A 15,121-nucleotide genomic window follows, 5' to 3' on the forward strand; every position below is an offset into this window, starting at 1 on the left:
CCCCATCTCCCACTTCCAGGCAGTGCTGGGCTGAGCGGTGCCAGGGGACGCGGGTCCCTCCGCCGGGACTGGCCCCGTGGGGAGCCGTGTTCCCGGCGCGGCTCCGGTAATGGGCCCTAATGGAGGCAGCATGGCCGAGCGCCGGGGCGGGGGGCTGGCAGCACCGCGAGGGCTGCACCCCACCCGTGGCTGGGGGCGAGGGGGGATGCTCAGGGCCCCTCGCTCCAGCCGCCCCACAAACCCCTGTGGGGCCGAGCAGTGAGGTGGGGGCTGCTGCACCCACTGCCCGGGGCACCCGCAGGGACCCCCATGCCCCCCCGCCTGCTGCAGGCAGAGGGGCACCGGGGAGGGGGCCGGGACCCCGGGGAGCAGCCAGGGGGGCCTGGGGGCGGCCTGGGGGGCTGGAGAAGGGGGGGGGGCAGGGGGCCTCAGCCCGCTCGCCTGCGCCCAGCTGGGTTTTACGGCTGGGCTTCCCCCTCCCCGGCTAATGGGCTGCGGGCCCAGGGGAGCCCCCGCGTCAGGGGAAGTGCGGGGTGGGGCGCAGCCCATTTACTGCCTCCCCAGGGATCCCCCTCCCCTGTGGGCAGCACCGGGGGTGCTGGGTCCCCCCCGCAGCCAGGAGATGGGGACCCCCCTGCAGCCGGGCTCCTGCCCCCAAGCCTCCCCTCCTGTGGGGCTGCAGCGGGACCCCCCGGTCCCATCCTGGCACGGGGAAAGGGGGCTGGCAGCAGAGCTGGGAAAGGCGACCCACGCCAAGCCCACGCCATCCTGCCCCAGACTCATGCCAAGCCCCACGCCACCCCACCCCAGATCCATGCCCACGCCATGCCCCCCCAGCACCACCCCAAAACCCCCAGAGCCCCCCTACCGCCCATGCCAAACCGCCCGGCGTGTGCCACCCGTGCCATCTAGTGGGGTAAGGCCAGAAGGCAGCCGGGCACCCACCGGGCACCCACCGGGTGCCCACCCTTCCCATGCCCGTGGCAGAGCACTGTCCCCCCCAGGGACATGCCGCGCACGGGGCAGCGTCCCGGCACGGGGCGGGCGAGACGCGCAGCCCCAGCCCTTGGGCGCAGCCGCTTCAGCTCCGGCTTTATTGCAAAAAGAGTCCGTGGGGATGCGGGCACTCGGGGACACTGGTGCCGTGCGGGGTCCCGGCCCCGCTCACTGCCAGCACGGCCCCCGCGGAGGGACCCCGGCACCGGGGCGGCAGTCTGGGGTGCTAGGAGGGGCGGCGGTCGCTGTGAGGCTCCCTGCTGTCCCCCACGCCGAGCTCGGGGCTGGCAAAAGGGTCCGGGCTGGCGGGCGGGGGGGAGAGATGCCGCGTGTCCCAGCTCTGGGGCTGAGGGTCCCCGCGGGGCTGGGGGACGGCACCCACTTCTCGTTCCTGCGGGGTGGAGGCGTGGGGAGGAGCGGGGTGGGAGGGGCGAAGGTCTCCAGCACCATCGTCCTGGGAATCCCCGCTGTCCCCCTGGCCCCAGACCATGCTGTCCCCGCCGGGCCGAGCCGGGGCCGGGCTCACGGTGGCTCCTCTGTCCTCTGGCCCCTCGTCCCCGTCGGCCGGCGCTGGCTGAGCCGCCCTCCCGGTGTCGGGATCCTCCTCGGCGGCCGCCGGCGTGACTTGCTGGTGGCACATGGGGCACGTGTCCTGCACGTAGAGCCACTTGCGGAGGCAGGCAGCGTGGAAGAAGTGGCTGCAGGGGGTGACGACGGCCACCTGCATGTCCTGCGGCAGGAAAAGGACGTCACCCGGCGGGCAGGGGACCCCCGGCGCTGCCCAGAGCGGGGTCCCCCAGCGCTGCAGGGGTGCCGGCGAGGGGAGGGGGCTGACCTGGAAGCAGATGGCGCAGACATCGTTGTGGTCCTGCAGCTGCCCGCCCGTGGCCCGGGGCAGGGAGTTGATTTTCTTGGCAGCCTCCCGGCGCAGCAGAAAGCTCCTCCAGCCCGACTGAGCGCGCAGCCAGACGTTGAAGTAGGAGTGGATGATGATGACGGAGGCGCCCATCCAGCTCCACTCCCCGAAGAGGGACTCCCAGGTGCCGTAGCCCACCACGCAGACGGCCACCAGGAACTCCAGCACCCGGCTGACCGCGTTCACGCAGTAGATGATCTCGTCCATCCGCTCCAGCGGCGTGTCCTGGAGCAGCTCCACCATGAAGAGGGCGTAGATGAAGAGGGTGCCCATCACCTGGCGAGCGGTGGGACGGCGCCTTGTTGACGGTGGCGGGGTGCGGGTGACCGGGGCAGGGTTGTGGGCATGGGACGGGCAGGGACGCCCACCCAGGCGGGGGGAGCGGGAGCTGCCGTACCTGCAGAGAGGTGAGCATGCAGCTGGAGACCAGGATCAGCAGCCAGAAATCCAGGTGGAAGAAGTGGGCGATCTTGTAGGCCATGAAGCAAGGGAAAACCAGCAAGAAGAGGCACATGCTGATGCCGCGGAAATGCTTCCAGGGGCTCCTAGGGGAGGCACACCTCAGCGGGGCCGTGCCCACCCCAGGAGCAGCACCCACCCCCGCTGGGACCCCCGCTCCAGCCCCCTCCTCTGGCACCGATTCTGCCCAGAAATGGGCAGCAAGGACCCGAGGTGGAGGGAGCACATGGGCCCAGCTTGGCTCTTTCCCCACATCGAGGGGGGATGGACACCCCCGCCGCTCCTCCCCGCTGCCCCCCCCAGCACGCAGCCTCCCCTGGGGCAGGGCTGCTCCGGGGGGCCGGATCCTGCTGCTCTTCCTTCCCTGGTACCTGTTGCGGGAGGCCCCCAGCGCCAGCACGATGGGATCAGCTATCTCGATCATGGACTGCAGCGTGGAAGTCACCACGATGAAGAGGATGATGCTGAGGAGGAAGGTCCGCTGGAGGATCTGCAGGTCAAGCAGCCCCGTCTGCAGCGCCAGCAGCAGCAGCGTCACGCCCTCCGTCACCCCCCTGCCAGGAGCGGGGGGCGTGAGGCCGGCAGCCGCAGGCACGTGCCAGGCGGCACCGCGCGTGCCGTGCCTTGGTCACCCCTCGGGGACGTGTCCCGGTCCCCAGATCCCTCGTGACACCCCCGTCCAGCCCACCCTGCACTGGGCTCCTGCAGGCAGACGGGGCTGGGAGGAGGGACGTCTGCCCGCGCCCCCCGCCTGCCCGTGCCCCCCGCCTGCCCGTGCCCCCCGCCGCGGGCTCACCTGTGCATGACGTTGCCGTTCTGGAAGGCGCCGAAGCCCAGCAGGTAAAACTTGCAGAGGTTGAGGACTCCCAGGGCGAGGTAGGAAACGGTGAAGGTGAGGCCGATGAGGGAGTACGGCGTGCTGCAGCACTCAGCCGCACTGCAACGGAGCCCGGGGTGAGCGCAGGGGCCGGCGGGGGCCAGGCAGCACAAACCGGAGCCCCAGCCCCTCCTCATCCTCCTGCAGCCACGCTGGAGGAAGGCTGAGCTCCCCCAGCTCCTGCCTGCCCTGGTCCCTACCTGCTGAGGAGGAGGAAGAGGAGGCCCTGCTGGGCCAAGGGACTGCTGGAGGAGGTGAGGAAGGAGCAGAGCCGGAGGGAGAAGAGCACCAGCCAGAAGACGAGGAAGAGCAGCGGGATGGCCAGCTGGCTCCAGAGGGACACCCCCAGCGCGACCAGCCGGTACACCTCCAGTGCCTGCGGCAAGGGGACACAGCGGGGTGTGGAGCGGAGGGTGCGGGGGGCCTGGCCGTGCCAGGGGACAGCCCTGCAGCCCCCTCTGCATCAAGCCAGGCTCAGCATGGGAATCCCCGCCCTGCAGCCCCCTGCCCCACAGCCCCCCCATCCTGCAGCCCCCCACCCTGCAGCCCCCATCCTGCAGCCCCCATCCCGCAGCCCCCCACCCCACAGCCCCCCGCCCCGCTCACCTGCATGACCTCCCGGCAGGCGGCGGCGGCCAGCTGGAAGGGGACGAGGACGTGGGTGCCGACGACGTAGAGCACCTCCAGCGCGGTGAGGACGGCGGCGAAGGTGTTGAGGCTGGGCAGGATGTGGAGGGGGAGGCCGCAGAGGCGAGCCAGCACCGGCAGCAGCGGGGCGCTGAACAGCCAGGGCCGCCTGCTCCTCATCAGCAGGGAGCAGAGGGTGCACAGGCAGAGCTGGCCTGCGGCGGGGACGGGGACGTCTGGGCACGCCGAGGACGCGAGACCCCCGTGCCCCCTCCCTGGCTCCCCCGGCACAGCCCCCTCGCACCAGTACCCGGGCACCGACCGGTGGAGAGGAGGCTCAGCGGGGGGACACGACACACCTCGCAGCCGGCCCCGCCGTGCCCCACGGCAAACCCTGCTGCTGCCCTCGCCCCAACACAGGCAGCACCCCGAGACCACCCAGCCCCTTCCCCTGTGAGCCCCGGGGCGGCGGGGCAGCGGAAACCCCCCGAGGGCTTGCCTCCAGCCCCCCGCCCGACCCGAGTGGCGCGGACAATCTGGCTCAGCCATGCCATCGTCACCCAACACGTCGTCCCACAGCCGGGTCAGCACAGAAGACCCTCACCCTGCCCAGCGCCACCCCTTCCCCCTGGCAGGGGACACCTCGGGGGGCTGGGACCCCCCGCCGGCTCACCTGCGAGGGTGGTGGCAAAGCGGCCGAGCGCCGCGGCGTTGCCGTACACGGCACCCTGGAAGCCGTACTCCAGCTCGTGGCGGACATAGTCCCTGCAGGGAGAGAGGCTCAGCCCCCAGCCCCCCGCCCCGGCACGGCCCCCCCAGCCCCCCGGGCTCACCTGGCCGCCGCGTGCCCCGCGCCGAGCAGCAGCACGGTGAGGAGGTGGAGGTAGAGCTTCACCAGGGACCGCACCGGCAGCATCAGCACCACCACGCACAGCACGTGGCCTGGGGGGACACGACATGGGGTGAGACGGCCACGGCGAGCCCCCCCACCCGGCCGAGCCCCCCTCCGGCCACGCAGCGCCCGCCGGTGAGAGGGCACCTCCCGGCTGCCCCGCTGCTGGGGACACGCGGTGCTGAGGGCACGACGCTGGGGACACGGTGGCCACCGGCCCTGGGGACAGCCCCACACCAAGCGGGTGTCAGCAGGGGCTGGGGAGGCAACACCCCAAACACGGCCAGCCGTGGGGTGTCCCCTCATGGCCCCAGCTTGGCCATGGCCTGGGTGTCCCCTTGTGTCCCCAACGTGGCCATCCCCTGGGGTGACTCCTTGTGTCCCCAACCTGTCCAGTCCCTGCATGTCCCCCCATGTCCCCAACCTGTGTGTCCCCTGGGGTGTCCCCTCATGTCCCCAGCATGGTCATTTCTCGGGGTGTCCCCAGCCTGGCCAGGCCCTGGGTGTTCCCTCATGTCCCCCACCTGCCCATCCCGTGGTGTCTCCACTTGTGTCCCCAACGTGGCCATGCCCTGGGGTGACTCCCTGTGTCCCCAACCTGTCCAGCCCCTGCATGTCCCCCACCTATCCACCTGTTGGGGTGTCCCCTCATGTCCCCACTGTGGCCATCCCTTGGGGTGTCCCCTCATGTCCCCAGCCCGTCCACCTCCAGGTGTCCCCACGTGTCCCCAGCCTGGGTGTCCCTTGGGGTGTCCCCTTGTGTCCCCAGCCCATCCACCGCTGGGTGTCCCCTCATGTCCCCAGTGTGGCCATCCCTTGGGGTGTCCCCGACCTCGTCATGCCTTGGGGTGTCCCCCCGTGTCCCCAGCCTGCCCACCCCCGGGTGTCCCCTCGTGTCCCCAGCTGACCATCCCTTGGGGTGTCCCCTCATGTCCCCAGCCTGTCCACCTCCAGGTGTCCCCACGTGTCCCCAGCCTGGGTGTCCCCTGGGGTGTCCCCTCGTGTCCCCAGCCTGCCCACCCCCGGGTGCCCCCTCGTGTCCCCAGTGTGGCCATCCCTTGGGGTGTCCCCGACCTCATCATGCCTTGGGGTGTCCCCTTGTGTCCCCAACCTGTCCAGCCCCCTGCATGTCCCCTCGTGTCCCCAGCTGACCATCCCTTGGGGTGTCCCCTCATGTCCCCAGCCTGTCCACCTCCAGGTGTCCCCACGTGTCCCCAGCTGACCATCCCTTGGGGTGTCCCCAGCACGGCCACCCCTCCGGGCACCCCGCCCCTGCATGTCCCCTCGTGTCCCCAGCCTGGGTGTCCCCTGGGGTGTCCCCTCGTGTCCCCAGCTGACCATCCCTTGGGGTGTCCCCAGCACGGCCACCCCTCCGGGCACCCCGCCGTGTCCCCAGCCCGCCCACCCCGCGCCCCCCGCCCCCGCAGCCCTCACCCAGGCAGTAGGCGCCGCGGAGGGCGGGGGGCCGGAGGAGCGGGGGGTCCCCGCGGCGGGGCCGCAGCAGGTCGCCGAGGGCCGCCGCGTCCCAGCGGTACAGCAGGTCCAGCAGCGCCAGCCCCGGCACCCGCAGCGCCACGTTGGCCACCGCCTCCAGCCGCGCCATGGCCCGCGGGGCGGGGGGGTCCCCGCGTCCCGCAGCCCCGACCGGGGGGAGCGGGGGGGGAGCGGGGGGACCCCCCCCCCGGCGCCGCCCCCGCCGCCTCCCCCGGCCCGGCAGGGGGCGCCCGCCCCGCGCCCAGCAGGGGCCTGTCTGCCCGGCCGCCTCCCGCCGGGGCGGGCCCCACTCGCACTCGCGCTCGCGCTCCCGCCGCCGCCGCCGCTGTTCCGGTCCCTCCGCCACTTTCGCTTTCTCCCTCCCCGCCCCTACGCCCAGCGCGTTAACGGAGAGGCTTTGCGCCAGGGCGCAGCGTTGACGCCGCGTCCGCCATCTTAGAAGAGGGCGCAACCCTCTTCCCTCCCTTCTGCCTTCCGCCATCTTGGATGAGGGCAAGGCGCCGGCGGCGGGGAGTACACGGCCATCTTGGAGAGGGGCGCGGCCCTCTGCGGGGACGTCACTCCCACCGCCCCGCCCGGCCCCGCGTCGGCCATCTTGGGTGCGGGCAGACGGTGAGGGCAGGCGCTGGCCGCCATTTGGATAGGGGAGCGGGGGGGCTGCGAGGGGCGGCTCCCTGCGCCGGGGACGGGGCAGCCTCGGAACCCCGCAGCCCCCAGGCTGTAACCACCCTCCCCCCCCCCCCCGAACCCTTTGCCTCGGCACATCTCCCACGGGTGAAGCTGATTTCCCCCCCTACCCCCCGATTGCAATTGCTCCCGTCTCCGTGCCGGGGTCTGTGGGGCCGGGGCGGGCAAGGGGAGGGGGGTGCAGAGGGACCCCCGAGGGCCCCCACGCCTCTCCCTGGGCTGGTCGCCATGGGGGTCCCGCCAGCCTGCCAAGGGCACGGGACAGCAGGGGCACAGGGACAGGGACCCAGCCCGTGGCACCGACATCTGCTCCGCACCCAGCTCCTGCCCGGGCCCTCTGCCCGGCCTCTGCCTGCGGGCAGCGCGTCCGCGGGGGCTGAACGTGGGTCGGGGCAATCCCAAGCACAACTCCAGGCTGGGCAGGGAATGGATGGAGAGCAGCCCTGAGGAGAAGGACTTGGGGTGTTGGGGGATGAGAAGCTCAACAGAACACATCAATGTGCGCTGGCAGCCCAGAAAGCCACCCGTGTCCTGGGCTGCGTGTCCAGCAGCGTGACCAGCAGGTCGAGGGAGGGGATTCTGCCCCTCTGCTCCGCTCTGGTGAGACCCCCCTGCAGTGCTGCGTCCAGCTCGGGGGTCCCCAGCACAAGAAGGACATGGAGCTGTTGGAGCGAGTGCAGAGGAGGCCACAGAGATGATCCCAGGGCTGGAGCACCTCTGCTATGGAGACCTCAGGCTGAGAGAGTTGGGATTGTTCAGCCTGGAGAAGAGAAGGCTGCGGGGAGACCTTAGAGCCCCTTCCAGTCCCTGCAGGGGCTCCAGGAAAGCTGGAGAGGGGCTGGTGCCAAGGGCAGGGAGTGACAGGCCAAGGGGAATGGCCTGAAGCTGCAGGAGGGGAGATGGAGATGGGATGTGAGGCAGAAATCCTTCCCTGTGAGGGTGCTGAGGCCCTGGCACAGGGTGCCCAGAGAAGCTGTGGCTGCCCCTGGCTCCCTGGCAGGGTTCAAGGCCAGGTTGGATGGGGCTTTGGGCAACCTGGGCTAGTGGAGGGTGTCCCTGCCCATGGCAGGGGTGGGACTGGGTGGGCTGGGAGGTCCCTGCCCACCCAAACCAGGCTGGGGTTCTGGGATGATGATGATGATGATGGGCACTGGGATGGACCGATGGGCACATGGATCAACAGATGGGCACAGGACAGACTGCCAGGCTCCCAGTGCTGTGGCTTTGGGTGGCCCTGTCCTGCAGGCTGGGCTCGGTGCAGCCCCACTCCCCTCCCACTCCCTGCTGCTGTCCCACAGCTCCCAGACAGCGCTGGCCCCGCTCCCCCCCCCGTGTGCCCTGGCCGCTCCATCCCGGTCTCCATCCCGGGTGCCTGGTCTCTGCCTCCTGTCCGCTGCCCGGTGCCCTCGCTCAGTGTGTCTGGGGTCGGGGGGAACCGCCACCGGCTCTGGCTCCATGGGGCTTTGCCAGCCACCCCCTCCCTGTCCCCCCTAATGGAGAGCGACTGGGACCCCCTGACGCTTGCAGGGCACCCCGGGGGACAGAGGGGCTGTGGGTGCTGCTCCACCTGCTCCCCAAAATGCTCCCGTGGGACTCTGCCCTGCTCCTGCTCACCTCCGCCCGGGGTGGCAGGGACCTGGCAATCCCACACCGGCACCTGGTTAATTCAGCCCTGGCATCTCCGGTGCCCCTGCCCGCGGCTGCCTTCGCTCACCCAGCGCCGAGCAGGGCCCGTCCCCTCACCGGGTGCTGCCGGGGCACCCCAGGCCATGGCACCTCAGGTTAGATTGCACTAGGTTGGGTCAGATCAGAACTAGAAACGTAGCCAGCAGGAGGAGGGAATGAGGGAGGGATGGAGGGATGGATGGATGGAGGGATGGATGGAGGGATGGTTGGAGGGATGGACGGATGGATGGAGGGATGGTTGGAGGGATGGACGGATGGATGGATGGAGGGATGGTTGGAGGGATGGACGGATGGATGGATGGAGGGATGGTTGGAGGGATGGATGGAGGGATGGTTGGATGGTTGGATGGATGGATGGATGGATGGACGGACAGACAGGGGTGCTGCAGGGTGCAGGTGAGCTTCCTGGCAGAGCCCCAGGACAAGGTTTGCTCCTCCAGCGCCTCCTCAGACAGCGGGCTGAGCCAGGTTGGACTCAGAGGTGGGTGCAGGCAGTGGGGGCGTGGGGGGGGTTTGGGCGAACCCCGCACAGAGAGGGGCACGGGGTGACGGGTGGCCCTGGAGCGTCCTCCTGCCTGGCACCTCGGCTGTTTGAGGACGGCACATGGGCACCATCCTGGTTTGAAGGAGTTTTTCACTATTTGGCATTGTTTGTTCTCTGTTCTGTGCCCTGGTTTGGGTCTGTAGCCTGCAGCGAGGGCTCCTGCCTGGGCTCCTGCCTGCAGCGAGGGCTCCTGCAAAGCTGATTTTGAATCACTTTGGGGTTTTGTGCTCCCCGATGGGCAGAGGGCCCCTTGCCCCGACAGGAGCTGTGCCCGGTCTGGCCGCGTCTCCTGGCAGAGCCGTGGTGTTTGGTGGGGATGCGCCCATGGGTGCTCGTGCTGGCATCATCCTCCTCCTCCTCCTGACCACGAAAAGCTGTGACTCTGCCAGGGACCTCGGAGGGAGAGGCGGCCCCTCGCTACCGCCCCGGGCTGCTCCCTGCCTTCAGGCCTGCCTGGAGCTGCCGCCACCGACGGGGAATGGGGCCAGGCCCCAGCGCCATGCTCCCCGGCAGGGCCCGTCCCTCCCCGCCCGCTCCCTGGTGCTATCATATAACGTCATGATATCACGATAACATCTCTTGATGGCGTTGCAGGACCTCTCTCCGTTATTTTTCAACAGTCTTGGGAGTCTGGAGAGGTCCCGATCGGCTGGAAGCTGGCAAACGTCATCCCAGTTTCCCAGCAGGGTGGGAAGGCAGACCCTGGTCGTTACAGGCCCGTCAGTCTCACTCGGTGCCTGGGAAATGACGGAGAAGGTTTTTCCAGGAGTTATCGTCGGTTCGCAGTTGTTGGCCATAGCCAGCGTGGGTTCACGAGGGGAAAGTCCTGCCAAAGCAACTTCGCTCCCTTTTATGACAAGGTCACCCATCGAGTTGACCAAGGGAAGCCGGTAGATGTGGGGTGTGGGGTTTTAGCAGAGCTTGAGATACCGTCTCCGGCAGCGTCCTTCTGGACAAAGCACCCAGCTCCATCCCACGTTGGGTGAGCAACTGGCCGACGGGTCAAACTCAAAGAATTACAGTAAACGGGGTCCGATCAGGCTGGCGGCCCCTTCCCCAGGGCCGGTGCTCTGTAATGGTTTTATCAACGGTCTGGACGTTTTGGCCATTAAGTTGGCTGACGGTGCTGGCGCAGGAGGAGCTATGGACTCCCTCGAGCGCAGAGAGGCCTCGGAGAGATCCGGGCAGACTGGAGAGCTGGGCAGTCACCGACCGTGGGGGATTTACCAGGAGCAAGCGCCGGGTTCTCCACGCGGGATGGGACAATCCCGGTTGTCCGCACGCGTCGGGGGAGGAGAGGCTGGAGAGCAGCCCCCTGGAAAGAGCTCCGGGGCTCGGGGTGACGGCAAGGCGTGGAGTGCAGCGTGCCCTGGCAGCCCCCAGGCCGGCGGGGCGAGGGACCGAACCAGCCCGCTCTGCACTGCCCTGGCCCATGGCGCTGCTGGGGCACCCTGGAGGAGGAGGAGGAGGAGGAGGAGGAGGAGGAGGACATCGACTGTTGGGACTGAACGGGCTCCCCAGGGAAGCGGTGATGGCCTGGCAGAGCTCGGGGGGGTCCGGACGATGCTCTCACTCACACGGTTCGTAGCCAAACAATCGTAGGAGACCTGGAGTTGGACGGGACCCGTCAGGATCTCTGAGTCCAAGCCCCTGCTCCTCACCGTGCGATGGACTCGATGATCCTGACGGGTCCCTTCCAGCTCCAGATCTGCTACGCCTTTATGATTCACTGCCTGTGCAACCTGCAGACGAGCTGGCTTCCTTCCTCCTCCCCAGCTGTTTCATCTTCTTCTAGCCGCTTTTTCAGCATCGTCCAGCCTCTCGGTGACGGGTGCTGGGGAATGTCAGCCCTGACTCACCCCGTTTCACAACGCTGCAAGCCCCAACCACATCCTCTCACCTCCCGAGGTCCCGACGGCCCCGAATGGGCGAGCGCCTCCACCCAACGCTGCTCGCGGGTTTGAGGGATGCTGTATCCCTGAAAAACTTCCTAAAAATTCAGGTAGGAAGCAAAGGACTCGAGGCGTCACGGTCCATATCCACATTACGTAGGAACGATGGACTTGTGCTGACAGAAGAGCAAAGCGCAGCCCAATAAATGAGCTGTTATTACGCCAGTACGTAGAATCAGAGTCACAGGATACCTCGAGCTGGAAGGGACCCGTAAAGGACCATCGAGTCCCCGTTCCCCGCGGCACCGCCTAACGCCGAACCGCGTGAGTGAGAGCATCGTCCGGACGCTCCCCAAGCTCTGCCAGTGACCGCTTCCCTGGGGACCCCGCTCCAGGGACCGACCGCCCTCCATGTGAAGAACCTTTTCCCAAGGTCCAGTCTCAGCAGAGAACCTTCACGGACCGGGACCCCAACCGAGCAAGGCAGAGCGCTGGTGAGCGGAGAAGGACGCCGGCAGCCGCTGCAGAATGCCAAGGAATTCCAGAGAGGCTGCGGGTCTCTGCCGGGGCAGAAAATGCAGTTGCAGTAACAGGACAATTCAGTTAATTCCCCGGACACCGGCAAAGGTGAGACCAGGTTTGACGCAGAAACGATGCTTGAGGTCCCAGGCAGAACCTCTCCCCCCTGCCGCGTCCTCAGCCAAGGCACGCCGGGGAACGCGGCTGTCGGTGAGTCCGGCTCCGCCGGTCCTGGACAACGAGCTCTGGCACAAGCAGGAGGAAAGCAGGCGTCGCCAGGGATGGGGGTCCGGGCTCCGCAGAGCCCCTGGACCACGCTCAGCCCTGCTGCTCTTCCTCTCGCTGGCGCTGGCTGTGAAGACGTGGCTCAAGAGATCATCCCCAAACCCAGCTCTACCGCAGAGCCCACCCCGCAGCCGAACCCGAAAGTCACCAACCAAGTCCATCGCGCTAAGACTTCCCCAGGGAGGAGGGCACTTAAAAGTGTTAAAAGGCAATTAAATGGAGCAGCTCAAAGGGTGAGGGCTGGCAGGGGAGGTGGGGGACGTGGAGAGGACCCTCGGCAGCGGCCCCTCGCCACCCCGGTGCACCCCAGGCTGCCTTCGATTCGGTGCCAGCAGCCGGCTCCGAGCCGGGCAGCGACTCAGCTGGAGCTCAGGGGATGGGGACGGCACCGGCACCGCAGCCGGTGGTGGCCGAGCCAGGGGTCTGAGCCCTGGGGAGGGGGAGTAGGGAAGGGGAGGAGCAGGGAGGAGGATGAGGATGAAGGTCTGCCTGTCGCAGGGCCGCCGGCGCAGCTGCAGGGCCGGACCCGTGCCTGAGGGGCGTGGGGAGGTTCGGGGGGGAAGGCGCCCCTGGGCTTTTGGGCAATTCCTCTATTTGCTGGGAAAACGCTGTTTCTGAAGCTATTTCCAGCATCTGCGTCAAATGCAACGATGGTTTAGGCCAAAAAGGGGAAAAAAACCCTCCCAAACCCAGAAGTTCTGAAATACCACATCCTGGTGTTTCCGGAGCAGAGCGTGGGCAGCCGGGTGTGGTGGCAGCACCCGTGAGCTCTGTGCCGTGCGCGGTGGTGCCGGCTGTCCTGCCGCAGCGCCCCGGGGTCTGTGCTGGGAAGAGCCGGGCAGCCCCGAGCAGATCCCATGGTGGGGGGGTTTGCCCCTCCCTGGGCACAGACCCCCCCCCTTTTGGGGTTCACCGCCGGGGGGGGAGCTCCAGCACTGCCTGTGCACGTCGCCTATAGTGAGGAGGAGGAGGAGGAGGAGAACAACAGGCCCTGGCAGATAAGGGGACGAGGGCTGGGAGCCCCACGCTGTGCCGGCACTCACCAGGCCCAGGGGGGCCAGTTCCCTCCTGGGACTCATTTCCCCCGGCATTTCTGTGGCTGGGGGTGGGAAACCCCAGTTGCAACTGGGATGCGTTTTGGGACAAACCCGCGGGGGCAGGGGCTGGGGGCGGTCACCGGTCCAGGGCCGGGACGCGGCCATGTGCCCTGCACGGGGGTTGTTCCCAGATGATGCCACCCGGGGCGGGGGGACACGTGTGACTCCCCCGCCGGCAGCAGGAACCGGCACCCAGACACGGTTGTGGGCGCCCAGCTGCCAGGTTCCCTTTCCCGGTGCCTTGGGCCACCCTCGCCGGCATGCGCCGAGGCTTCGGCAGAAGGCAGGTCCCGCTGCCGGGCCGGCCGCCGGGGATGGCCGCGACGGGGCCGGACCTGTATGAGAGCCTGCAGATCCGCTACCCGCCCAGCCCCACTCGAGGTAAGCCCTGCCTGGCTGGGATGCTGCGGGCAGGAGCGGGCAGCTGGCCGAGCCCCTTCCTTCCCCAGCAGCGCCGGGGTGGCTCAGCGCCGGCTCAGGGAACCTCTGGTTTCTCTCCCGCAGCGTCGGCGCCCGCGTCCCCTCCGGCCGCATCCCGCTGGCCGCTGGGCACCATCCTGGCCGTGGGCGTGGGGGTGGTCCTGGTGCTGGGGGCCGCCCTGGCAACCCTCATCACCCTGCGTAAGTGCCGCCGGGGGGGCCGCGGTGATGCCTGGCGGGGGCCAGGAGCAGGCAGGGGCTAGGAGTGGGCAGCAGCCCGCAGGCAGCCCTGGCACGGCGCTGACCCGCTGCCCTGCCCTTCCCAGACGTGCAGGGCCAGGCAGAGCTGCAGGCAGCACGGGCAGAGCTGGCGGCAGTCAGGACCCCTCTGCTGCCTGACCCCGATGGTGAGTGGGACCCTGGGGCTGCCCCTGGTACCCCAGCCCCTGCCTGCAGCCCCTGTCCCCGGTACCCCAGCCCCCGCCTGCAGCCCCTGTCCCCGGTACCCCAGCCCCTGCCTGGGGTGACGGGCGGGCTGCTGCCGGCTCCTCTCCCTGACCCGTGGCAGGTCCCCGGAGCCCCCACGAGAGCCCAGCAGCAGCGCAGAGGCGGCGGGATCAGCTCGGTAACGTACCTGGGAGGAGGGGGATGAGGCGGGGGACGAGGCGGGGGTGACACCCGTCCCTGGGCCACCCCGGCAGCCAGCGCCCCATCCCCACGGCTGCCCGCTCCCCAGGGCAGTGGCTGCAGGGGCTGTCCCTGGGCTGGCGGTACCACCGGGGGAAGATCTACTTCTTCTCGGGGGAGCAGAAGCCCTGGAGCGAGGCGGAGGCTGCCTGCCGCTCCACGCACTCCCACCTCACCTCCATCACCAGCCCCGAGGAGCAGGTGGGTGCGTGGGGCTGCAGCGCCCATCGCCTGCCCCCTCCTGCCCTCTCCTGCCCTGCTGCTGCCTGCTCCTGCCTGCTCCCACACACCCCCCTCCCCATGCACCCCCCTCCCCATGCACCCTCCTGCCCTGTGCACCCCCTTGCCTCATGCACCCTCCTCCCCGTGCCCCCCCCTGCCCGTGCACCCCCCTGCCCGCATGCCCCCCACCTGTGCCCCGTCCCACAGGACTACCTGGCGCGGGAGGCGAGAGGAGGATCCTACTGGATCGGGCTGGTGGCCACGGGCAGCTCCTGGCGCTGGGTGGACGGGGCTGCCTACTCCCAGGCCCAGAGGTGAGCACCCTCCTGCCCCGGCACCCCCCGGCACCCCCCCGGCACCCCCCGCTGACCCCGCTCTGCCCCGGCAGTTTCTGGGCGCCGGGGCAGCCGGACAACACGGACCACGGGAAGTGGGGCCAGGAGGGCTGCGCCCAGATCCACCCGGTGGGCCACGGCCTCTGGAACGACCATAACTGCAACTTCACCTTCCTCTGGATCTGCAAGAGGGACCTGAGCAGGCCCTGACGCCGCGCTGCCGGCCCGCTCGCCCCACGCACGGGTGCCGGATGAGCCCCCCTCGGGGACCCCCGCTCCTCCCCGGAGCGGGGCAGCTCCCAGGCCAGCGCCCGTGCCGCACTGCCGCCGCCGCTCCAGACCCCGGTGCCATCCCGGCGCTGCCATCCCGGCGCTGCCCCCCGCACCGACGGCCCTTTGCTCGGCTCTGATTAAACCGCTCCCGCCGCACCTCCTCCGGCTGCCTCTCGCCCGCCCTGCCGAGGGGGGGTTGGCTCCATCGCCCCA

At 69.4% G+C, this 15,121-nt stretch overlaps 2 protein-coding genes across 5 annotated transcripts; one reads left to right on the top strand and one right to left on the bottom strand.

Moving 5' to 3' along the window:
• Positions 1–1,076: 1,076 nt before the first annotated feature.
• Positions 1,077–6,695, bottom strand: LOC129206409 (RING finger protein 145-like). The gene is given in 13 exon segments (XM_054825494.1): positions 1,077–1,726; positions 1,832–2,188; positions 2,310–2,457; positions 2,743–2,925; positions 3,168–3,308; positions 3,449–3,624; positions 3,855–4,090; positions 4,549–4,640; positions 4,709–4,817; positions 6,202–6,249; positions 6,252–6,426; positions 6,428–6,646; positions 6,648–6,695. Coding segments are annotated over 13 exon segments (2,436 nt in total). The 3' UTR covers positions 1,077–1,222.
• A 5,762-nt stretch (positions 6,696–12,457) lies between these two features.
• On the top strand, positions 12,458–15,064 carry LOC129206423 (C-type lectin domain family 4 member F-like). 4 transcript variants are annotated; one of them, XM_054825519.1, is made up of 7 exons: positions 12,458–13,352; positions 13,476–13,592; positions 13,718–13,798; positions 13,960–14,016; positions 14,093–14,279; positions 14,508–14,614; positions 14,689–15,064. In XM_054825519.1, exons 1-7 carry the CDS (start codon positions 13,232–13,234, stop codon positions 14,832–14,834), a joined length of 816 nt encoding a protein of 271 aa, XP_054681494.1. In that variant the 5' UTR covers positions 12,458–13,231; the 3' UTR covers positions 14,835–15,064. The 4 variants fall into 4 exon arrangements, with proteins under 4 accessions (XP_054681494.1, XP_054681496.1, XP_054681497.1 ...); XM_054825521.1 differs by having other exon boundaries at positions 12,459–13,352; positions 14,133–14,279; XM_054825522.1 differs by having other exon boundaries at positions 12,459–13,352; positions 14,142–14,279.
• Positions 15,065–15,121: the final 57 nt, after the last annotated feature.

The sequence above is a fragment of the Grus americana genome, chromosome 4 (genome assembly GCF_028858705.1).
Source record: "Grus americana isolate bGruAme1 chromosome 4, bGruAme1.mat, whole genome shotgun sequence".
NCBI classification, from domain to species: Eukaryota; Metazoa; Chordata; class Aves; order Gruiformes; family Gruidae; genus Grus; species Grus americana.

Excerpts from the sequence above, each read along its gene's own strand:
- LOC129206423 (XM_054825519.1), top strand. The coding sequence starts at position 13,232 with ATGCGCCGAGGCTTCGGCAGAAGGCAGGTCCCGCTGCCGGGCCGGCCG. Across the intron at positions 13,353-13,475 it reads CCCGCCCAGCCCCACTCGAG|CGTCGGCGCCCGCGTCCCCT; the intron begins GTAAGCCCTGCC and ends TCTCTCCCGCAG. Across the intron at positions 14,017-14,092 it reads GAGGCGGCGGGATCAGCTCG|CCAGCGCCCCATCCCCACGG; the intron begins GTAACGTACCTG and ends CCACCCCGGCAG.